The 24,261-nt window shown below is 40.7% G+C and overlaps 3 protein-coding genes across 10 annotated transcripts in view; 2 read left to right on the top strand and 1 right to left on the bottom strand.

Annotated features, from left to right (window-relative positions):
- The window catches only part of Sima (HIF-1 transcription factor component sima), a 37,820-nt gene extending 23,640 nt beyond the window's left edge, over positions 1–14,180 (top strand). For both annotated transcript variants that reach the window (XM_072012313.1, XM_072012312.1), the window contains exons 8-14: positions 6,850–7,369; positions 8,019–8,253; positions 9,089–9,435; positions 9,602–9,843; positions 9,921–10,066; positions 10,190–10,707; positions 12,772–14,180. In XM_072012313.1, the coding sequence (XP_071868414.1) occupies positions 6,850–7,369; positions 8,019–8,253; positions 9,089–9,435; positions 9,602–9,843; positions 9,921–10,066; positions 10,190–10,707; positions 12,772–13,083 (2,320 nt within the window). In that variant the 3' untranslated portion in view covers positions 13,084–14,180. The remainder of the gene's footprint in view (positions 1–6,849; positions 7,370–8,018; positions 8,254–9,088; positions 9,436–9,601; positions 9,844–9,920; positions 10,067–10,189; positions 10,708–12,771) is intronic.
- A 147-nt stretch (positions 14,181–14,327) lies between these two features.
- Positions 14,328–23,396, top strand: LOC139992378 (uncharacterized). The gene is made up of 4 exons (XM_072013166.1): positions 14,328–14,944; positions 15,805–16,371; positions 16,873–17,111; positions 17,233–23,396. The coding sequence occupies exons 1-4, from the start codon at positions 14,782–14,784 to the stop codon at positions 18,691–18,693; spliced, it is 2,430 nt and encodes an 809-aa protein (XP_071869267.1). The 5' UTR covers positions 14,328–14,781; the 3' UTR covers positions 18,694–23,396.
- Positions 18,870–24,261, bottom strand: part of Snap25 (Synaptosomal-associated protein 25kDa) — a 28,781-nt gene continuing 23,389 nt past the window's right edge. For all 7 annotated transcript variants that reach the window (XM_072012325.1, XM_072012328.1, XM_072012330.1 and 4 more), the window contains exon 7: positions 18,870–24,109. In XM_072012325.1, coding sequence (XP_071868426.1) covers positions 24,047–24,109 — 63 coding nt within the window. In that variant the 3' untranslated portion in view covers positions 18,870–24,046. The remainder of the gene's footprint in view (positions 24,110–24,261) is intronic.

Raw genomic sequence — 24,261 nt, 5'->3', positions numbered from 1 at the left:
CACGCTCGCGCGGCCGTTGCAGCAAATGCAGCAAGCGCGATCTTCCGAGCCAGTCTCGCCAGTGCGAGTGCAACGTTTCTGCTGTTAGTGTCAGTGCCAGTGCCAATCGGGCGTCGTTCGGACATTTGCCGGAACAGTCACGTCGGGAGATCGCGTGTTCGCCTCTGTCTCGCGCCGCATCCTCTTCTCTTCTCCCATTCGTCTCGCTTTCCTTTTCACTCGCTTCGACATCGCTGCCTTTTCGTTTCCGCTCTTGAAAGAGATGTTGGAACGTAACTCGGTGCTGAGAACTGGCGATTTGCAATTAAATCCGGGAAGTTGAGAGTTCGGATGTAGATTCGGAAGATGTAGATTCGCAAAGATACCGTTTACAAGCGAGTATACTGCAAGATCGTTAATAGCTGTGATACTTCTGATTCGATGAAGGGAAAGGAGCGCAAGTTGCAGTTAACAAGAGGACCGTCCCGTCTCATATAGATTTCTCTGAAGTTTACACACAAGGTATCGAAATTCTCGGAATCGCCAACAGGTTTCCGAGACCGAAGTACCGCTGTAAGCCGCGAAACGTCAGATCAACGTGACAAAGCGCAGGAACGGGCAATCGCTCGTTATTCGTCGCGATTCTTCGGTTTATTCATTTTTGTCCCGCGTTAAAACATCCGACGATAGGCGAGGGATAGCCGAGGGAGAGAATGATCTCTCGGATCGTACGATCGATCAATTTTCACAGGAAGGGTGGCTGATAGACGAGCGTTGATCGTGGTTCGGTTCGTTACATAACGAACCGCTATCCAAACGGCAAACCACTGGCAAACACACACGGGGGACGCAATTTCTTCCCGCTGTGTATCGCCCGCGAAACCGGACACTACACGTTTTTTTTTCTCCACCATGTAATATTACGTTTTTTCTCGCAACGTGAACAAACACGTTTACGTCGTCGTCCATAATCGTGACGATCTTCAGCTGTGGACGTCAAACGCGCACGGAGGCTCGTTCGTTGTATCCCAGCCAAAATCCTTGCCATCGCGTTGACGAGTTACGAACGTTATTTTCGCGCCTGGTGAACGGACGCGCGCGCCGCGTTTTCCGCCTCAAGGGCAGCCCTCGTTAGCGCCTTGGATCTTAGAAAGACACTTTCAATCCTCCCTGGTGATAGAGTGGATATTGGATGCTAATGGATACCGAGTTTGATCTCAGCCAGTTGCTGCGAGTCGTTCGTCTGAAAGCAAAACGTCTTCTCTCGTTTGGATGACAGAATCCTAACGTATATCTCCACAATTCTAAATTCCGATAAACTCCAATACACACGCGTCTCTACGTTTTTCTGCTTCTAAAGTCTAACAGCCGTATTTCGTATTTTGTAATTCGTATCTCGACAAGATTTAAAGACGAGAATTTCGTTAGGGCCCACTTGCACTCGTACCCAGTATCTGCCTCGTTCTCCGGGCTTCTGATCTCGTCGCTTTGTTTGTCCAGCCACTCACTGAAGCGTCCTATTGTTCTCTCGACCGACGTCAAAGCGAAGACAGAGCACGAATCCCTTTTCTTCGGGGCGAGAAGCGCGAACGAGGCAAAGGCCGCGAAGCAGAACGCGTGTTGTGTCCGATTCGTGCCAAAATCATTGGCAAAGCAAAGCCCTCCTCTCTTTCTCGCTCTCTGCTCGCTTCTTGCTTGCTCCCCTTCCAGACACACATCGCAAAGAGAAACGAACAGTAGTCGAGGGAAAGAGCGATTGACGCGTGGGCGACAAATTTTCCGTGCAGGGATGAGGATGGTTGACGTATAGGAGAAATAGAAAAACAGTAGGGGGCCATGGGTATACCAGATGGAAACCGAAGAGAAGAGGGGACTGATCCCACGTGCTCGATTGCACAAGTAACCCGGCGGTCGGCCGTCACTCTATTTTTAACAATACCGGCCGCATATTTAACTTGCACCTAACTCAACCTAATCGCTCTTTCTCTCTCTCTATGCGTCTCTTTCTCTCCTAAATTCCCTATCGTTTCGTCGCACGGTTCACATGACCGTTCGTCGTTTTCTCTGTCTAAACGTTCAAACTCGCGGATTCTTGTCGTCACTTCCCCTGTCAGAGAGATGGGGCATAAATTTGGGGCATTGCCTAGGTGGTAGTGAGTCGTCGTGTATCGTGTATGTAAACTAGCGTTATCGAGCACAAAATTATAAAGTTTTCGCTACCATTGAGAATAATGTACGGTGCATACAGAAAGCGCGTCTATTCTATATCGAATAATTAGGTTCGAGATTATGAAATATCGTTTAGTAGTTTAGTTTCGTACGAGTGTGCAAACGTTTAATGGTATGAAAGTGAAGCGTGGAGGCCGACAAATGCTCCCTTAGAATTTAAGGATATGTAGTTAGCAAATACAATCTTTACAACGTATACATTGTTACAAATTATTTCGTTATATGTAATTATTATAAATTAGTAGACCGGTGGGGAATCGCTCTGGTACGTCGACCTCTCTCACAGCGAAATTTTTAAACGAAAGTCAATTAGGCGTGGGAGATGGAAGAGCTTTATGGATGATAATCTACGGAAAACCGTGGCAATGTTCGACGCGAGTAAAACAAATGCTGAGAAAAAAGAACTCGGGAGTTTCGAATTCGCGGGTCGAACACCTTGTCGCGAAGTGACATCATCGTGTACGAGGTCGCGCCGTTTATTTTCCTACTTGAGCGGCTCGGCAGAATTCATCTCGCTCGCCAAACTCGAAACAGTCGAAGACGAACGAACCGTGGCCAACTAAAAATAAGCCCCGCTCGAAGCCGCATTTTTTATCGTGCAACGCGCCGTTATGCAAGTGAATTCGCGGGCCCGCGATCGGTCGGAACGGCTCACGAAATCCTACGCTCCGAAACCTCGCCGCGCCCACCGGTTCGAGTTCATTAAGCTTGTTCGCTCTACGATAACCAAACGACCCAAAGATCGCGGGATTTCATGAATTTTTCCTTAATCTCGAGATTACTCTGTTAACCGGGTCATTTTTTAATCAGAGTTCTCGTAATCATCGAATACTTTAGAGATTAAAGAGAACATAGCAGTTAATAGAGACAAATTATATTTCATATTGGAAACGATTTAAGTCTTCGTCAATATAAATTACGATATAACGTACTCTCTGGGTCATTTTTACCAAATAATATTTTCGTCGTTACAAAGCTTCAGAAATTTAAGAAAAATACGAAAGAACTATCATCGATGTATTTGACTTTCCGTTTTATTTTTCTTTTTTCTTGACACATTAAACGATCGTTTTCTCTTAATAAAGAGGACAATAGAAGTAAATAGAAAATATCGGGAAATAAAAGGAACTTCTCTACAGAGAAATTATTATTCGTTTGAGGATCTTAGTTGCGAACTGTGTATCTCGTTCTTCTCCGTTAACAGGTTGACAAAGGCGGGAAATTCAAATTGTCAAAGGAGAGGAATTCAAATGGATAGTCACGCGACTTTATCTTTATTTCTATCGCTTCTGTATTTATGAAAGAAGCCACGTTCTTCGCTTACAAGCGTAGGTATTCCCGTTGAGATTCTCTCGCGTGATTTGCACGCAACCACGAGGCGACTACGACGACGCTCCTGTTGTTCCACGTTTGGGGTCCCGCTGGTCAATTTGCGACAATTACCGAGCCGTTGTGACTGGTTAAAGTTAGTTAGTGCTCGACTCAGCCTATACTGTTGTATACGGTAACGCAGCGTCAGACGTCTCACCGTTTCCCCTTCAAACCCTCTATAGCTCTCTCTCCTTCTCGTCGCGTTTAATTCATTAAGGAACAACGCTGCTTTAACGTAACATTTCGTTCGCAACTTTTTCTTTTTAGTCGCTCTATGTCATCAAATTCTTTCCTTTAACGTTCTGGATATAAAAAGCAATTGCAAAGGTCCGATATATATTTTTATACAAGTCACTTTATTTTCATCGTTCAATTGTCAGCGGTCAAATTTGGATATCTAGTTTGGAAGATCGCAACAAGTGTGTACTGTTTTAGTGCAGCGTGTTTCGTTGCGCTTAGTCATTGATCCAGACAGCGCGAAGTTTCCAATATTATTAAAAGGAATACAGACAATGTAAATTATATTTATCGTCTCACGTACGCTAGATAAATTTCTCGCAGAAGCTTAAAGGAATTTCCTTCGATCTATGAGACAGCTTGTACGTCGTACGAACAGCTGGACTTCTTCAAATCTGATGAAACAGTAGACTGTAGGCGAAAGAAGAAAATACGAGGAAGCGAGGAAAGAAGTACGAGGCAAGTGTTCGAAATTCCCTTTCACAATCACAATTTAAAATTTGGTTATGTAAATTAGAACTCGTAATCATAATCAAGTTACATAAATTGACGGAAAACAACAAATTGCGCATGAAGCGTTATGTTGATGTAACGTTGATCCTTAATAGGTTAATGAGTTAATCCTTGAACCGTGGCGTGCCCTAAGGAGGTATCCGCTATGTGTAGTTCTGTTATCAGCGAGTTTAACATCGAGATCGGAAATTTGTCTTTCGTTTTAAATTTCTGCAACTTATCTACGCAATTAGAAAAAACGATTTCGAATTTTTCGTTTCCGTAGTGGAAAATCCGCGGGTAACGAGTTCTTTTCTACTCTCTCCTTTCTTTTTTCTTTTCTTTTTTCGTCCGTGAAAATTGACGGCTCACACGCGTTCGATCACGTTCGTAGTCGAATCGGCTGCTAGCGCTAGCAGCCTTAACCTTCGCGATAACCTACATCGAGAGCAGAGAGGCGAGAAAGCCACGGCTCCTCGCCAGAGATCGGCGTGTGGTCGCTTTTCTACGATGTCCCTGACGCATTTTGGCCGATCGAGGTGTCACTGTAACATTAGAATCGCTTGACACCTCCTCTATAGTACTGATCCGTTTTCCAATGAACAACCAAGCTTATTTCGATCGCGGCAGAACAATTTGCGAGAATTTAACGACGAGTTTCGTAATGATTACAATGTGCAGCTTTATCTTATTTTCGACACGTAGTTTTGTCATATCCGATTGGACGATTCTTGTCTTTATCTCGAGGTCGTGAGACATACTACAGAGATTTGAACGTTCCGAGATAGGAGAAAACGACGAAGATGGAATTTGCATCTTCTCGTACAATTAATTATAGATATAGATATAGACGTACATTTCCCAAAGGTTGTTCGTCGCTTCGAGTAATTATTAGGTCGATAATATACGAGCCATTCGGACGTCAAACTGACGAGCAACTCCATCGAGGTTAGTTATATTTGGCTCTCGAAGAATTAAACATCGGTCGTAACTTCTCGATTCTAAAATCGCAAGAAACTTTTAAAGAACGGATCTGGTTAATTCGACTTCCCAGTGTGGCTCCTATATTTGTTTCGTATTCACTGTTTGTAAATAGGACGAAAATAGGACGGATATATAAGACAACTCAATAAAATCATCCCCACTTATATAAATATGAAAAACAAACTGGCGGGCAGAAGAAAATTGCCAAGACGACACTCGAGTCTCCTCTGTAAGATGAACGAGTTACGAGGACAAAATTATCCCAAAGATTGTTCGTCTTCTCACGTGTGACGATTAAAATTCGTCAGGAACGAAAGCATTTTGGTAAGAACGGTATCTAGAGATCGATTTTGGCAGGCGTCTTGTGTTCAAGTCGTCACACGACTTCTAAAGCCATAAAATCTGGCCGTGGTAATGGCAAACTCGAGGATCGACCTCGAGTCGACTGCTGTCATTCGCCTGCATCTACACGAAAAGAAGAAGTACGCGTTCATTGAGCTTCGATCCGATCGGTTGGTTGGTTCCATGTTGGTTCGAAGGAATTTGCTTCGTTCCAGCACGCGTTCGTAGCTTCCCGGCTGATCAAACGGTAATTGTTATGCAAGGGGGGCTCGCGAGCTAAAAACCGTGGCCATGTGCTTCGCTCTCTCGCGTACGAGGGTCAGGACCCGAACGAACGAACGAACCGGAGTACACGAGGGGGGAACACGAGCGGTGCGCCCGTTCGAACGTCTAACTAGGCCGTCGAAGACGGCTAGTACCATCTCAGTTGATCATCCAACCTATTCGCGTTCGAATAGCATAAGCCGGTCGTTCTTTGGTACGTTTCACATTTCCCTCAATACTCTGGTAAACGTGGTTCTTGGTTACCGTGATTGGGAATTTTCGCGGATTTCGATCTTTCGTCGACCGATCTTTCTTTCTCGATCGTTGAAGAGTGGCAGTGGTACGTACTTTACTTTATCGCGCAACGTTTCGCACGAGTTAACTCTCGGTAGAGGGTGGAGGATAATTTGTTGTTACGAGAGTAGAATGTAAGGAAGTGCCGGAATAATTTAAGTCTCTCGGAAATATTTGTCAATTTTTCAATTTCATTACACAAGTACGCGATTAATGGTCGATTCTTAAGCGACGAGTGGCTCGCTTCTGTAGGATCGTTTATCGCAAAAAGCTGGCATAAACGAGAGTGAATTTCGCTTTGTATTCCAGAAGCGCTATCGAAAGGAATTTTCACTGCGGCAAATAAGAGAATATAATACAACGAACGAAGCTTGTTATATAATTACGTAATATCAGTTGAAATCCCTTAGAACGTCGGTTCAGAATAGAATATGAACTTGCGAGCCAGTCTGACCGGGAACTGTTGAAACTCGGAAAATAAGAAACGCCAGACATAATATCGCTGTATGAACCGAAATTCACTCAGACTTCGTGCAACAGTTAGCTATTAGAAAACGCAGGTTTGTTAAATGAATCGAGAGAGAAAGTGGTGTCACACGTAGAAACAGAATCGTCGATGGCGCGGCAGTTTCCACCAGGTAGGATTTCTGCTTTCAGCGGCGTGGAACGCGAGGATGAGGTGTACAGCGCGCGGCAGCTCGCAGCACGTGACACCAAGGAGGCCGTGAAGCCGGAGGAGAAGCCGGCTGCCACGAGCGACGTTGTCCAAGTTCCACCTCTTCAAGCTACCGCAAAGCTTCGTGTTCGAGTGCAAGTGAACAGCAAGAAGCTCGAGGATACAGCGCTCGAGAAGAACCAGCAACAATTATCGTTACCTGCTACAAAATCGAAGTCAGCGACTACCGGCTCTTCCGATCGCGTGAAACCCTTGACAGTGACCAGTTCGATTTTCCGCACGGCGGACAACAAGGCGAAGAAGGAGCCTGTTCAGCTTCAGGACGGCTCGCGGAAGGATAACACCTTCCCGAGACCGGTCCAGTCTACAGAGAAATCGTTCGTCGGTGTACAGGCTTTGAAAGAGTCGCTGGAAGAGTCGCTGAAGGAGAACAACGAGCCAAAACGGAAGCAACGGTGCCGCCAGCAATCTGCTGGTAGCCGCACTCCGTTCGTGTTCCAGGTACGATTCGAGGAAGGAGAATATAGCGAGTCGCCACTTTCTTGTTTCTTAGTTTCTTTATTTTGTTGCTCGGGTTTATTATTATTATTGGGATTAGCATACAACTTTAAAAAAGAAACGATTTACTTCTGTAGGTTTATTGCAAAGATATAATATATAAGCGATAGTAAATTCCAAGGTAAACTTAAGAGAAACAGAGGTTCGAATGATATCTCTTTTATCTGATTTTTAATTCTGCAGTTGATCAATGTGGCGTCAGAGTGGCTCATTTATTCGGTTACTCTATTAGGTCTTCAGACGATAGAAATTGTTACTATAAGGAGTTTTATAAAATTGCACGTATCTTATGAAATAGCAATATGGTTTAGTTTTGCTCGATTTGGACCTGATTTTTAGTTGGTTTATTCGCGTTACTAGAAATTATCTTTATCCTTGCGAATAGATAACCATGACCTGCGATACATCTTATATTAATTGAGCGTTAATTGCTCATTGATTCATTGGCCATCCAAAGCTACGAACGATAGCCGCTGATCAATTGTACGACCTCGCTATATTCTTCTAGTATACGTTTTGTAGAGAGAGGAGTGTGTTCATTTTGAGAAAGATAGAGAAAAGAATTTTGGAGTTGATGGAGATGATCTTCTAGGGCAAACCCGCGGTGGAATACAATTCGAAGACAACGGTTCGCCAGAGCAGGCCACACGTCGTTACCAGACACCTGTTCGCTTCTATTGCGACGCAACAACAACAACAACAACAGCAAGACCAGATCACCTGCAGACCACTGCCACAGACAGCGACAGCGAGTATCTTCGCTCCTCGTACCGAGGACATGAACAAAGGCTTCTTGACTTTCAGCGAGGATCATCCAGGCCTTACGAGTGGGTGTCATTCATCTCTTCCTTCGTATTGTTTCGCAACGAGTCTTGTTTTTCCTCGTCTTGTATCTTTACGTTTCACTCGTTTGGCTATCTCTTTAAACTCGTTGCTATTCGCGCAATAATCAAGAGATAAATGTTGCAACACGCGACTTCGGTCGATAATGACGAAGAGTATAAAAAGAGAGAGAGAGAGAGAATAATAATTAGGTGAGGGAGAAGTACTCGTTGTACAAAAAAAACTTCGTAGGTAGACAGTAAATGTTGTATCACGTGAGATACGATATTGCGAATATTTAGGATCAAACGATGAGCACATGGAAACAGCATGATAAGATTATATTTGTTAATTTCTCCATTTTTATATAGTGGCTAAGATTTCAATATTACTTAGACGAAGAAAAAAAACTATCTGCTGTGTAAAGAGATATATTATCTTTTAGAATTAGATAATAAATGTAAGAAGTTTCTCTCTTAAAAGCAACAAAGTAGCTAACGTTATGACGTACGACAGTCAATATTTCTTAAATGTTCAAGAATAGATAGATAGATGCACAGATAGATATACAGAAGAATAGACAAGTGCACGTTTAATTCCTAAAGCAATCGAAACAGCAGATTAGATAATATGGAATTGCTGACAATACATAAACTTAATTTAAAAATTGCTTTTATATGAAATATAGAAGACGAAAATTGCTTTTTTATGAAATACGTCTTATCGTGTAACTTTCCTTTAATTTTCGTACAGAGTAACCGATATTTATTATAATACGGAAGTAAACAACGATCGGAGTACCCTTAAAGGTATTTGAATTTCATCTATGGAATGTTACAGTGCTGAAGGACGAACCGGAGGATCTAACACATCTGGCGCCTACACCTGGCGACGTATGCGTCCCCCTCGAAGACACGCCTTTCCTTACGGACATGCTCGACGAGTTTATTCTTGGCAGCGACAACTATTGTCCCCTACTGAGCCCCGATGGAACCCTAGCACCTGAATTACGCTCCACAGATTTCACCGACTCTCTCAAAGATACTGAGTTGGGAGACACCTCGAGGAGCAAGGATTTAGGGGAGTCTCTGGCCGATAGCGATCCGTTCATGTACGGAGATTCACCGAGCAGTCCATGTAGCATCGATCCCAGCGCGGTTTCACCGCCGCTCACCAAGTACCGTCAAGTGAGCCGATTTACTCGATTCCTCCAGACACTTGCAGACATTACACAAATATTCTCGGATCTTCTCAAATATACTATGAATATTCCCAAATATTTTCAAGTATTTTTAAATATCGTAATTGTAGTAAAATATTACTTAATTAATCCCGTTGTGTATTATATTTCAGAGTCCAGAACGAAGTATAGATTCGTTGGGTAGCCCGACAGGAGGTAGCGGTGCGGACGGTTTATCAGAGGACGAGATGTTAATGTTAGGCCTGAACGATAGTATAGGCGACGACGAGTTGGAATTTAGAGCACCTTATATCCCAATGTCGGATCAGGATGAGGCTCTGGATTTGCTCATAAGCAATGATATGGTTATGTGGAGTCCGCCACAGACGACAGATCACAAAAGTTGTCTAAAATGGTACGAAATGATGGGAGCGAAAATTATAATTACGAGAATCGGGACGAGAACCGTGAATCTTTATGTATTGTTTACAGGACGTTAACGGAAAAGGAGCAAAGAACGACAGATTCCAGTTTAGCGCAGTTATTGAAAATGGATCAAGTCGTTTCCAGAAAATACAACGATCATGGAGGAGGTCTGGTGAACCCAGTACAAGTTCTCGGTCAAATCCCTAGAAAGAGTAAGTCCCTTCTTCTATCTACTAGTGCAACTCTACCAATAACAAGTATGAAACTATTAAGTTTCTTCTATCTGGATGACTTAAGGCTCCGTCGAGAGATTGATTGTTATTATCCTGTCTCAGATATAAATCTAGATAACTGCCATTGGTCCTCCAAAATGGACAGACCAACGAAGCGTATTCACACTGCCTCCGTAGACGCAGGGAACGACAATAAGCGCATCAGATGTGACGAATCCGCGAAATATAGCGGTAATCTTAGTCTAGAGGATCACCTGTTAACAAACCAGCAGCCATCTTCGAGAAAATCGTCGAACTTGGGCAACAGTCAATTGTTGCGTCGCCTGGTGTCTCAACAGAACGTTCTGCGGAATAATTTCGCGAACGAATCGTACGACAGTGCGGTAAAAGGTCGACAGAACGTTACTCGATTAGAAGGGAATCTGAATGCGGAGGATGGCGAAGGAGACAATGGTGGCGGAGGAGGAGGAGTTAACGATGGCGGAGGAAGAAAAGTCGAAACGAACGAAGGAAGGTGTCGTCGAAGCGGCGTAGAAAACGGCGACGCGACCAGTCAGATCTCTCAGCGGAATCCGGCGTGCAACAGCGTGCTAATGAATCTCCTGGTATCCGGCTGCGACGTGAGTGCGGGATACGTTTGTTTCGCGAAACCGAAGTCCTCCAAAAGCATAACAAGCACGTGAAGCAGGCGACTGTTCGAACTCGCGATCGTTTTACGATATGTCTTCTGCCTGGAACGTTGGGTCTTTCATAGATCGTGAGCCGCGTTCTCAGCGTCTCGGCTATCATTGCCGAGTTAGTTCCAGTACACGAACGTCAACGAAACATCGCGTCGCGATGGGTCGACCGTCCACCGATCTCACGAACGCCTCCTACGTTTGATCGTCGATCGATTCTTTTTATCTTTCTTTTTTTTTTTTTTTTTCTTCTAACTCTCGACAACGCTTCGCGACAGTCTGAGACAATTAGAAGCGATATTTTCCGAGGTTGAGCCGATCAACGGATAAAGGATTAACGCGAAGAGTTAGTTGGCAGTTTACCAGACGATGTTCCCGAACTTCGTCTAATTTTTCTCGCGATGCGGACAACGATGGATTTACAAGTTTCCTAGGAAAGTTACTATCGCGATACTCGATTCGGTACTCGCAAATATGATCGCCGAGAGAGTGAGAGAGAGAGAGAAAGGCAGAAAGGAAGATCGAGTGAACGAGGGGTCTTAAGCGAGAAAAATAAAGAGGGAGAATATTTAGAAAGTCGAGGTGACGAAAGTACAAAATATTCAGGACGATGTTGATAGAGTACAGAGCACGCGCGCGTCTCCCGTGTCTTCGAAGGACACACGGGGGATCTGTTAGGCGAGACGAGAGATGTAACTTCGCTCGGCCGTAGTTCGTTTAACCGTGTCGCTGTTTAACGTCACGTTATGTATTCTACTTCAAAGTATATAAAATTGTTGATTGAAGATTGTCCAAATACATTGAACATTGAACATCGAATCATCTGAACTGCTGCGTTTCGTTTCCTCCTTTCTCATCCTTCCGCTCCAATCGCCTTCCATCGTAGTCTTGATATTATGCTACTACGTCCACGTGCTGACCAAGCGACGTTTCAACGAACGATGCTTTTGCTTTTAAACGATGTATCATGAACAACATCGAAGAAACAATCGATCATAATCGATGGTGTTGATTATTGAACCTTTTTTTTACATCTGTCGGTAGTGACGAGATTATTTTCAAAGATATTGCATCGATTGCTTTGCGTAATTTGAAAAAGCGAATAACATTTAGCATACTCGATAAAATATGATTTCGTCGCGTACGAAATTTCTTGGAATTTATGACAAAAATTTATGCGTTTCATTTATCAATATATCAGTCATTGTTTTTCTAATTTAAAAAAGATTCTAATTGATTAGAATTGTGTTGTTTAGATCAGGGTCTGTACCAATGCTGACGAATCTGTATGTATTTTAAAACTTTGAAATGATCGTGCGAACGCAAGTAACAAGTACAGAAGTAGTATTCTCTATTTGACTTCTTTCGTAGTTAGAAACGTTTCCCAATTTCCTAGTCTTTCATACGAAACGCAGCAACACGCTTTCGAGACCGTGACGCGTTGAAAAACATATAACAATGTGAAGACATGCTCATATTTGGAGGGCTGAGGTTTATTTTCAGAATAAATAAAACGAGAATATTTGACGTTGAATCAGTAAGATGGAGTCAGGACTCGTGTTGATTCATATGTTAGCCTCATATCTTTATTTTTAATAAACTGCTAATTTTTACCCAAATTTACATTTTTAAGAACACTTGGCTATATATAGTTTATTACGTACATTTTTCCGTCTTTGAAATCGCTCTTAAGTGCATAAAAGTCCGCACTTTGTCCATTAATATTTATCCTTTAATTACAAAATTTTAGTTAAAAGACATTAAAAATAAACTGCAGTAATTGGATTATTTCTTATCTCAAATTTACCATTCCTTATAAAAGTATAAAATTATAGCTATCTGGCTAGTATATACTGACTTCATCCTATCAGTTACGTAACGTGTTATAGTATATTACCCTCGCGGAGGGTTGATTAAAATATCAAGAGTCACGCGATATTTAACGACACACCCATCATACCCTAGAAATCTGTGAACGAAGGATAATGATTAGTATAAATTATTTAGGAAAACCTAATGGACTCGCGGAACGTGCCGTCCATATACCCTAAAAGCCTGATGTCTCCACTGTCTGTGAACCTGGAGAACCACCAAATGGTGCCTCAATGTCTGGATTCCAGAGGGTCCAGCGTATCCTTCGACCAGCTGAGCCCTGCTGCGAGAAAACAACTATGTAGCTATGGATCAATCGAGTCGTCGCCATCCTCACCGATGATGCCATTCGAAAATTTTGATTATGATACGAGTATGTCGGCTAATGGTTTGCTTCAAGTGGAACCGGACCTGTTTGGAAGTCTACTGAATCGGAATCTCGTTTAAGCGTTCGTGTTTAATCCGAATACAAGCCGACTCCGCAATGGAGTTGATCGGATTTCGTGAGGATTAAAAAGAAGAGGATTAAAAAAAAAAAGAAGAAGAAATGCAATATCTAGAGCGAGATAATAGAGGATCAGTTTGTTACGGGGCAATGAAATGCCAAAGCGACGCAGCTGCAAATGATTCAGGGTGTTTATCTTGTACGATTTGATAGCGCATATCGTGCAAATATATCACTATTTTTTCATTGGTAATTGTGCTATGTATAACGTGCCGTATGGATTCGTGATGATAGTTTTTCTCATACGAAAGTGCCAATGCATTTTTAGGGCGTTAGCCAATAAGTCTTGTAGTATAAAGGATAATGAGAGAACAGTTCTACCTGTGCGGTATAATAACTGTTTTATAAATAAATCGGACTGGGATTTGGTTCTACTATAATAGAGCATAATTCTCTCTACATATAATGATTTTACCTCATTCAGACAAATATATTCGAGTCCACGAGTTTCGCTGTTCATTCATTTGGATTGTTGATAATTTGACGATGCATAGAAATTCGAGGCAAAAGAGAAGACGATGGGGGACATTGTTAATTGAGAGAAAAAATACATGATATATATACGATAAATAAGATGAGGATGTGTGAATGTGGAACACATGCGGCACTCGTTTTCTATATTACAGCCGATTGATACGGCATTTATGGCGAGCTGATAGCGTTTATCGCGATCCTTGTCGTCGTTGTTACTGTTTTTTATAGTTTTTAACGAGGCCAACCCGAGAATCAGTTGTTATTACCATATTATCGTATTATCGTTCTATGCACATGTATTAAGGAATATTATAAATTCTAAGTTAGTATACATATATATATATATATATATATATATGTATATTTTTACTTATTCACTTATTGATTATAATCACTATAATAATGTATAATTTTATTACTTTACTGTCATCTCTGTATTTTTATTACCGTAACATCTATGGTTATTACTAATAATCCTATCTATATTACAGCGTTGATATAGATCAATATTATCATGAGAAAAAGATGTTATAAGTAAATAAATAAATAAATAATCTTTCTAATATTTCGCTATTTATCTTATTCGCACCGTTTAAGACATTAAGAGTGACTAATATAGACTAATTCTAATACTCAAGAAAACAAAATGATTCATTGTCTAAAATATTTTAGCCCTTATAAGACTCATTTAAGCCTTTGTAACTATTATAGACGAAGTTTCATTCCATACGACCTTTGGTTTAGTATTCTCGTTCTGTAATAATACCGTCGTAATATCGTTAGTTGCGACAGCTGCAAACAATAATTGTTCTACTCTTCGTCCGATTTAATTCCACTTGTTCAATTTCATTAATTACTTAATTTAAGAAAGATGCGCTGCTATGAATTTTTGATATATAATGATATATAAAATGATACGACGTGTGTCAAATTTTTAATCGAATATATCTTGAAATTATTAGCAATCTATATGAAACTTGCAGTGCAAAGATAGCACCGAAAGAAATAGCATTATCGCGTGGTACTTCAGGTTCCAATATCTTGGCAATAAAGCAATTTTGTATTGTAACCTTTTAGAGGAGATAATTAAGGAAATTGCACAAACCATTTACGATGACAGGCTCTTGGATATCAATGAAGATTATCCACCATAAAGCGAACGATACATGGGCTTAGTAAATGCCGTTTACTGCTGGCCCTCCGTGAAAGTACTCTACTGTATTGTTTTCTCCATGAACCTGGCTGGTCTTTTAGCCGTCGTTCTGGCCATTCTCTGGGCCGTACGATTCGAAAGAGGCTTTGCCGATTACCTGAATCTTATCACCCCTGGTTAGTCCACGTAGGAAAACTATTTATAACAATCGATAACAGTGGTTTGTAGAAGAACTGCCTTTAATTCTGATTCGTTTCATCCTCTGATTTCGGGAGATTTTCTGATTGTATTTCGTAGCAGTGTCCTAAAATACGGCCTTAAATCTGTCGAATCTTTTTCCAATTTAATCAGGTATCGATCGTTTATCTATGGAATTAGCGATCGTATATCTATGGAATTAGCGATCGTATAAATGATACACAGAATTTCATTTATCTGAACTCGTCGTGATAAACATATAATTGAAGTATATTAATTCTTCCTACTATCTATTATTTTTCGTTCACATAGCGAGAGTCGATGTCCAGATAAGAAGATTTAATCAGCTGGGCTTCGATTGAACAGAAATTAACTGAAACATAATTTAGATAAATGGAGTCCTGTTGTACATTGAAATGTACTCTATCGTCAATGGATCAGGGGAGATTTAGCATATTTGGCGTAATTACAAAACAAAGTTGATATTTGTTAACGGCGTTCAGATCATACTATTTATATTTCACAGATATTATCACGCATATTAATTACAAATCTCTTTTATTAAAGCTAGTGTTTCAAACGGGCGATTTTCTCGTGACTTATGAACGCTAGTATATGTATTGACACTGCTGCAATTTTAATTTTACCATTATTTCAACATATAAAAAGACTCTAAACGTTGGAAAAATTATGCATAAAATATCGCAACAAGAATAACTTGTGAAACTAAAATAACTTATTAAGAATGGAAAATGACGATTGGGCTACGAATGATCCACGGAATGCAGTAGAGTCACATAATAATATTTTACTATCGTCAGGCACGACTAACACTAAAAAATTCTCCCATTTCTCGATGATGGTCATACGACGAATTTCTTAGAATTCGCTTTTTTTCGATTGTGTGGGTTAACGAGCGGATCACGACGAGCAGGTGACGGTCACGTGTGGACCGCGATCATCGTGTCTGCTGGCGTTTGCTGTTCCCCTGCCTATATCCTGGGAATTAAGTGCTGGCTCTACCTGAAACTAGAACCAGCTAGAAACGATTTAGAGGATCAACAGAAAGTAGACGACAACGTAGATCCTCACGATGTGAATCGACTTCTATTCTTCCACGTGATTGCCTGCCTGCTGTCAGGATTCTTGGTAGCTATTCTGAATGCCACTTACTTGATTCTGTTGAGCGGATTTCAGCAAAAAAGCCGCGATGGCTTGATAGAAGCTATGGAGAAATATGGAATTGACGTCGCTGTGAAAGCGAGGGTGGACGCACTTCAAACCGAACTCGAATGTTGCGGGGATAATAGTTACGAAGATTGGTTTCGAATTCCGTGGCTGAAACTGTCGATGGAGGGACCTGAGGATATGGAGAACGGTCCTCGACTGGAAGGGCAGTGGGTATAATCGAACCAATTACCATTTATTATTGTTAATGACAAGAATTAAATGGTTAGTGACCATCGTGCACGCTAGTGTAGAAAAGGAAACAAGGTGTTAGCAATAAATATGAAAAATGGTTAAAAGGATAATCGAGGAACTTTCTGAGAAAATGAACTACGAAATTACATCGTGAATTGAGGAAATTGTACTTTAATACTAGTTTCTAAATAGGAACTACGTTTAATTATCGATAATTATAGTGGTCTTGAAGAATTTTTTCCTGTTTTATATTTACTGAATAAATATGAACATAGTGCTTCATTAATACATTTACCATGTGCTTCCTAAATATTTTTTCAGAATGTTCCTTAAAATATGATGATTGTCGAAGGTAGATAATACCATTTAATCTCAGCTTTACTGATTTACTTTTGTCTGTTTTAAAAGGAGGTATTAGTATTTTTAGTATGTTCTCTTAGTCTGTCTTAATGCTTGAATGCATTGATTGTGTGATAAAGATCAGTACCAGAAGAGCGAGAAGAAGAAACTTCCACGCCCGTGGATGTACCTTTTTCCTGTTGTTCCAATGACATTCCGAAACCTTGTGTTCATCACGATATCCTCAGCCCCAGTGCCGTCTACAACTACGATCCTAAACATTTAACCATCTCCACTGATGGGTGCAGATCGAAGATTATAAGTCGAGGTGAAGTTATCAAAACGTACTTGACAGGATATCTTGCTCTTTTATCCCTATATCAGGTACGTATAAAAGGAATAAAATTAGGAATTCATATAAAAACACGGTGAAAAGTCTTTCGAGAATAAAGTTCAATGATTAAAAATCGAAAATATTTTTATATACTTCACTTTTGGTTTTCAGGTAATTTTGTCGTACGTGTCTCGATTATTGCAAACAGCCTATAGCAACGAGCTGTACATAGGACCTCAGAAGACTCGTTACCACGTCTGGATATTCTTCAAACCGGAAGATTTACCTGGAAACGAGCGAAGAAGCGAGAGAATGCGTCCTCAGAGAAAACGATCGAAACTAAAGTTAGCCTCTACGTTCTCGAAAAGTTGGGACGAGGAGGAAACGAGTTCGCAGCGTCGTAAAAACAGGAAGGGTAGCATGAAAGTTTTAACGAAGATTCGTTCGAAAATCTCCTCCGTTAAATCGAAAAGTCTACCTACTATTAGACCTACCTTCTTTTCTAACAATTCTCGAGGTAAGAAACGAAGCGGGCAACGGTTGGGAGAGATCAGCGAGGAAGATGAGCAACCTGAAGAAGAAACGAGACTTCTTTCAGAACATAAAACGAGATCTGAGATTGTTATGAAAAAAGATCATCTCTCTGTTTTTTCATTATTATCGGACGATTCCTCGACGAATTTACCACCGCCGCCGCCGCCACCTCCACCTCCTTTTGTACTAAATCTTGATGTAGAAGACGAAGAGGAAGATCAATTTCTTTCCGAAATCGTGCCTTCAAAGTCCTCCAATATAACAAAAGTTAATGTACCATCAAAACAAAACGTAATTACAAATCAGAACTCTGGTAGGCGCATAAAAGTATTAGAAAAATTTGGTCAAATCTGGGAAGGTATCGATAGAGGTACTCAGCATAGGGAAAGCGGAGGAGCAGATATTTCGAGTAGCAATTTGAGATACGATTGTTCAAGAAGCGAAGTTCGTACAAGGTTAAGTTCAACGGACGTTTACAATAGATTCCGTGGTACTCTTCAGCACACTCTGGCTAGAAGAGAGGCCATTAGAGCTCGAAATGGATCGACAAAACTTTATAGTCCCAGAAGTCGGATGAAACTGGAAATCAGAAGAAGCAATATTCTAGCTAGGATACGAAGCAAAAATGTTCCTCCTTCTTATCGTTTACTGGCAGATTTTGAGCTCCACACAAGACCAATTTTTCAACCACATCCGATACAATTATCTGTTCCTCCTCTTCCATCATCTCCGCCTCTTTCTCTCCTTCCTCCACCTCCACCTCTTTCTCTTCCTCCTCCACCTCCACCTCTACCTCCACCTCCACTTCCTTCGCCAAATCCGGTCAAATGGACCAGAAATTCAGAGAGAATTTGTGAAACAAAGGCATTACCGCGAGAACAACGCCAATGCAGCATTTGCAATCGTCCAGTCGAGCAAAGCCCCAGCTCTTCTTCTCGCGAATCTCTCGTCGAAGTTCGTAAAGATGCTCGAACATTTTCTGCTTCAGCTCGAAGAAAAGCTCGCGCCACGTTCTCGCGGCATAGGGAGTTTCTAAGGGGAGATTACGCGTCTTGGAATCGATCTACTCCCGTTTCTAAATCCGTCCAACGTAGATAACTCGATTCTTCAACTGATTCTCTGTAAAATGTTGCCGTAGTAATCAGTAATGATCATGATTGGAAGCGAGTTGGATGTAAAAATGTAAATATAAGTAGAAAAGAATAGAGAATAGAAAAACGATACCTGGCAGTGTCACTGAAGATGAGAATCCAAGGTAGAAGAAACAGCAGTCATACAATACTTGATGGTTTATTTGCCGAGAAGTAAAATACATAGGCATTTGTTATAATAGTACTGCCGAAGAATACTTCTTACGTCTCTGTAATACATCTAGCGACAATACATCAGTACTAAAAAGAGAAAAGCTGATTTTTTCATCAATTTGTCTGTTTACCAAATACTTTACAATGTTCGCGTACTTTCCCTCTATCTTTTACCATCCTTATGTTTCTTCTTTTTTTTTTTTCATTATTTTTCAGTATTTTTTCTTTTTTATGTTTGTTCTAACTTCTTTGTCAGGCTTCGTGGTTTACTCTACTGAATATTCGCGATTTCTCGTCTCGTTTTTATCGTCGCTTCGAAGAATCGGAAAGCGGCCGGCAACGACGAGATGTTCGACGTTCGTGATAATTGAAAAACAAAAGAAATTAACAGCGTCGAGCTTTGTGGTACTCGTCGCGCCGTAGTCGTTTTCATCTCGGCACCTTGCACTTTTGCACGGTGGTCCCAATTTGTGTTATTAATCGCGATCGTACTCTTGTTATTGCAAACGTTAGACGTCGGTGTACGCAGTTCTCATCGTCTCGCTTTACAATACCGCTCTATACCGCAATAACTTCGTCAGGAGACAGTCGAAAGATAAATTTCGAACGACGAGTTTCGCACGAAACTTCTCCTTTCTTAAAGATCGACTCGAGAAAAATTGCACGCAACCACCGTAAACTTTACGAATACGTCAACCAAATAGAACAATGCATTAACAGCGAATCTTCGAATCGGTTGCACACGATCTTTCGCGAGCTTTCGCCTCTCTCCGTCATTTCTTCTATTTCTTTTTTTTGTTCTGTGGTCGCTGCTCTCACAGTTTTCCATTTTATAAGAAAACTGCTGTTCAATTAATCGGTTTATAATTTCATCTCGTTCACTCGATCTCTCATTCACACCGTAAACCATTTCCCTTTTCCGCAGGCTACTTCGTCTATTTTGATCTATCTACGCGTCTATCTACTTAAATCTGCGTGTTCTATACAATTCTGTGAATATTTAAAATTACGCGTACCACATAGACCTATAACAGGTTCGATATGAGTTACTCGTTTCAGATACGAGGGATTATTTTGTAAAATAGGTACATAATATAATTCTTCGAATAGGCGGTGATAAATGTTAACGACGAAATAACAATACAATATTGCTCGATTCCGTATTGTATAATATATATAATATTTATGATAATATAACAACATTATCCGCTCGCAAATAAAGTAGACTCTTTCGTTCTCTTTTTCCTCCCTTTTTTTCGTTTTTTTTTTCTCTATTTTAGAGGTCTACATAAGAAGGGGGCTCATCGCGCTCGTTCCGTAAATATATGCATGTAATATGTTTGTATCATGTTTATATTTATATATATATATATAATCTTTATATATATATATATATATATATATTTATACCTATTTATAATCGTTCGTATATCTTTCCTCTGACAAAGTAAATAATTACGATAGGCCTAACGATCTCGAGTAACAATCATAATCATTATCATCATCAAATATCACGCACTTGCTCTCTAATATTACTTCCTCTCTCTCCCTCTCATACATCCATTTGCTCTGTTCCTTCGCTCACCAAATTTCCCTTAGCATTCTCTCTTTTATTCCTCTTAGTACGTTCGTCCGGCGAAGCGTCCAAGAATTTTTGCAAGCCACCGATCATAACTGCATTACTACGTTAATGAGAAAAGCAAACAAACAAGCGAAATCGAAAGGAACTACTCGTAATATATCCCCTTCCGTCTTTTTGTGCTCCATTCTTAATACAACGCGCGACTCGAGGGCGATACCCTTTACAATATTTATACAATATCGTTATATATATATATGTATATATATATATATGATTAATTCGTTAAATCCAAAATAAAGTTTACATGAATGTATAATAAGTAATACGTGTATCGAAATCATCTCATGCTTATAGACGATATGCTAAATGCGGTGTACACGTATTTTCTTTTTCTCTTTACCAAATGTGGTCTACATAAAAAAATCTCTACGCGACAAAATCTTCTCATACTTATTGTTTGTTCATCATCTTTCTCTCTCTCTCTCGCTCGTTCTCTCTTTTCTAAGGACTAATTTTGATGCTACAGGGTTTTGAGGGATCACGTCAGCGCTGACAGCATCTCTGCTCTCTGTCTCTATGCATTCTCTTAAAGCTAAAGAGGTAAGTGTAAAGATGCGAATACTGTTAAGGCTGACAGCTGCTTCGAGAGACATCCCTTGTCTGCAGCGTTGGATCTAATCCGCGGTAACCACGTCATGTCTATCTCTATTTCAAGTTACAAATTATTATATAGTATTATGCTACTTCTACGTATTTGCAAAATTGCAGTCCTCTAGCAAAGAGAAATGAAAGGAAAAATATCGACTCATTGTCAGAACGATCGCAAACTTATTGCACGTAAACAACGATCACGGTTCAACAAGATAAAGATTCTGAATAAGAGATAAATGCTGGAATGTGGATACTCGCAGACCGCGAAACAGAAACATAACCGGGAGAATCCCAGGGCGCCGTGGTAACACGACGTACAATGGATTATTCGTTCATTCGTTCTTTCGCTCGCTATAGTACAAAGTAGAGGTACTTCGCTTCGTGTAAATACAATAATGTACAATCTTTGTTTAAATCTTTTGTCGTATTCTTCTTGCTCTCTCTATCGCATTCGTGATTTCTTTCACTTGGAGTTAAACCTTACAGTGACAAACCCGGCGCGTTGAGCGTGCGCGGGACCGCAAGAAACAGAATCGATCTACGCTCTATGGTGAGTCGACAGATAAAACGATGAACAAAATTCTATCTACACATTTAACACCTCCTTCCTTTCTTTTCTCTCCTCTCGCTTTCTCATTCCGTTTCCCTCTCTCTTTCTTCTAGACTTTTTTCGCTACGACATCCTCTTCGTTGCATTAGTTTATCAAATTCTTCTTCCATTTTTATCTCCGCCACTCCTTCTCTCTTGTACCTTTTCCATCATTTTGCTCTCATATTTTTCTCCTCCCTTCCTCCTACTCTACAGACGGGAGGAACCACTACGCTCTCTCCTCTCCCTTTTCTTCTTCGTAGACATCAACTTGCTGCCGCGCTAAACGTCCTCCTCCGCTTTTTACCTCGCCCCGTCTGTCGTGATCCCCTCCGGTTTTTCGTGTTCTCTCGGGAAGCGAGATATTTCGTTGATCGCACGATGTTCGACGTAGAGCGTATGTATCGAGAAAAAGGTAAGCGAGTAACGACCGCTTTCGGGAGGAACCTAATATTATTTGCCATTTACGGGTAAGCTCCCTCGATCCATTCGATATACATTCGCGTTTTCAAACATGGTAATCTCGTACATCATACATATATATCTCGAGGCTGCTCCTCGGCTAGCACGCTCGCTACGACCTACTGCTGCTTGGAATTACCGCGCGACACGCGCGTGTGCTCTGACACACACACACACACACACACATACATACACACATACACACGCATCTCTGGTGTCTACCTACGTATCGATCTACTGTACACGGATATTTTGGTCGTAACGCTAATCGTGATAACAAATTACATGGTACGTATTACCTAAAGAGGGCTCGCTGTGCGTATGTATCGTTCACATGTGCACTCCCACACGCTGTGCGATCTATACTACTCTCCCTTTTCTCTTTTGTATTGTTCGCTGTATGTGGTTGTATTCCAGATTTCTCTCTGTATACCTGAACATAGCTACATGTATGTGTACCTATATATGTGTATGTATGTATACAGGATCGTTTGGATTTTGCGTGTGTGTGTGTGTGTGTGTAACGATGCAGAGAACTACAGCGTGTGTGCGCTCCCGTCCAACTGACATTGTCATTTCCTGTGTATATGCTTTTATTTTCGTTAACTGTGGGTAATCTTTAACCCTTAAACAGGCGCGCGATACTTGCGATTCGTTATTTTTTTTTTTTTTTTTAAACTAATGGATCTCTAGTATTTGTTGTATTTTGTATTCTTATTTTTGTATTTTCTCTGTTAATAACTCTTCTTATTTTAGAAACTTTTTAGATAAATCGTTAAAAGTGTAAACGCTATATCACGAGAGGAAGAACTTGGATAAACGTGCAATTAAGACGAAAAAATCTTTACACTTTTGTATCCTCTTTTTCATCATTTGCTCTCTACTTTCTCCCTTTCTTATCTTTTTCCTTGTAAACATCTGGCTCGTCTTTTAAAAAACTCTATCGGATCACTGAATTGACTTGACGACGTTGCGTCGACATCTTCGTTACATGTAAACATTATTCGTAAATAAACTAACTTTTTTTTTTTCTCTTCTACTTTCTTCCTAAATATTTCTATGTCTTAAAGATGAAAATTTGCTCTCTTAAGGGTTAAAGATGATGTTCGTAAGTACGCTCGAGCAGATTCGCTGAAGGGCCATTCGAAGATAGTTGAATGTAAAACGGACCGAAAGGAGGAGTCAAAGATTCACAATAAAAAAAAAAAAAGAAGGTATAATCGCTAGAGAATGGAGCTACTTGGATGATATACTAACGACAGCAATAAAGATACAAGTAATATATTCAAATAGAATTTACTTCTAACGTTCGCCGAAAATAAAGTGCACAACAGGGTAAGATGGTACAATTTATTTCCCAGAACGCAATAACTCTTTCGACGCGTTGCACGAACAACAATAAATAGACTAACTGCGAGTAAATACGTACGAAAACCGATGAGAACGATTCTCTCTTGGGCGTTTTCTATAACGCACGCGTTTACTGTCTACAAATATACACTATAAATCGAACAGAACGAAGAACGAAAAAGATTCGAACGTAGGACGGAAAAAAGAACATGTAATATAGAAGTTGCAATTCGTTCTTTCGATCGTCTATTTGTCAACTCGTTTGTAATAAAGGTTCACGTTGATTCGAGGTATAAGTAAATCGTAATAAATAAATTGCAAGTACATGAACACGATTAACTGAGAGTAACAACTGATCGTGTGTATCTGTAGCTGATAGCCCTGGTCTTTTGTTGTAGTTGCTAGTGTTATTGTTGTTGTTGTCAATAATAGTGTAGTTGTGGTTGTGATAGTGGTGATGGTAGTATTTGTTGCTGTTGGTGGCCGACGGGGTGCAGGTGGTCGAGAGTGGCCTTACTTGAGTAGCTGATGGGCTCGCTCGTTGGCCACCTTTATCCTCGTCTCGTTCGATTCGCCCTGCGTACCAAAAAAACAAACAAACGGAAGATCGTAACTCAAACTTAAGCGTGTATCAAGATCATGTAATCGTCGACCTCGTTTAACTTCGATTATTCTGCGCTCTTTATTCTCTCGCCTCGTCGTTCGTCGTCATCGTTGACTCGTACTAC

Source organism: Bombus fervidus, chromosome 11 (genome assembly GCF_041682495.2).
Source record: "Bombus fervidus isolate BK054 chromosome 11, iyBomFerv1, whole genome shotgun sequence".
Taxonomy (NCBI): Eukaryota; Metazoa; Arthropoda; class Insecta; order Hymenoptera; family Apidae; genus Bombus; species Bombus fervidus.
This window is presented reverse-complemented; position numbering and strand designations above follow the sequence as displayed.

What these genes read in the sequence shown, in the direction of transcription:
- LOC139992378 (XM_072013166.1), top strand. Translation starts at nt 14,782, where the DNA reads ATGGGCTTAGTAAATGCCGTTTACTGCTGGCCCTCCGTGAAAGTACTC. An exon ending in CCTGAATCTTATCACCCCTG is followed by an intron (nt 14,945 to 15,804) that starts GTTAGTCCACGT and finishes ACTAACACTAAA; the next exon opens with AAATTCTCCCATTTCTCGAT. An exon ending in CTCTTTTATCCCTATATCAG is followed by an intron (nt 17,112 to 17,232) that starts GTACGTATAAAA and finishes TTTGGTTTTCAG; the next exon opens with GTAATTTTGTCGTACGTGTC.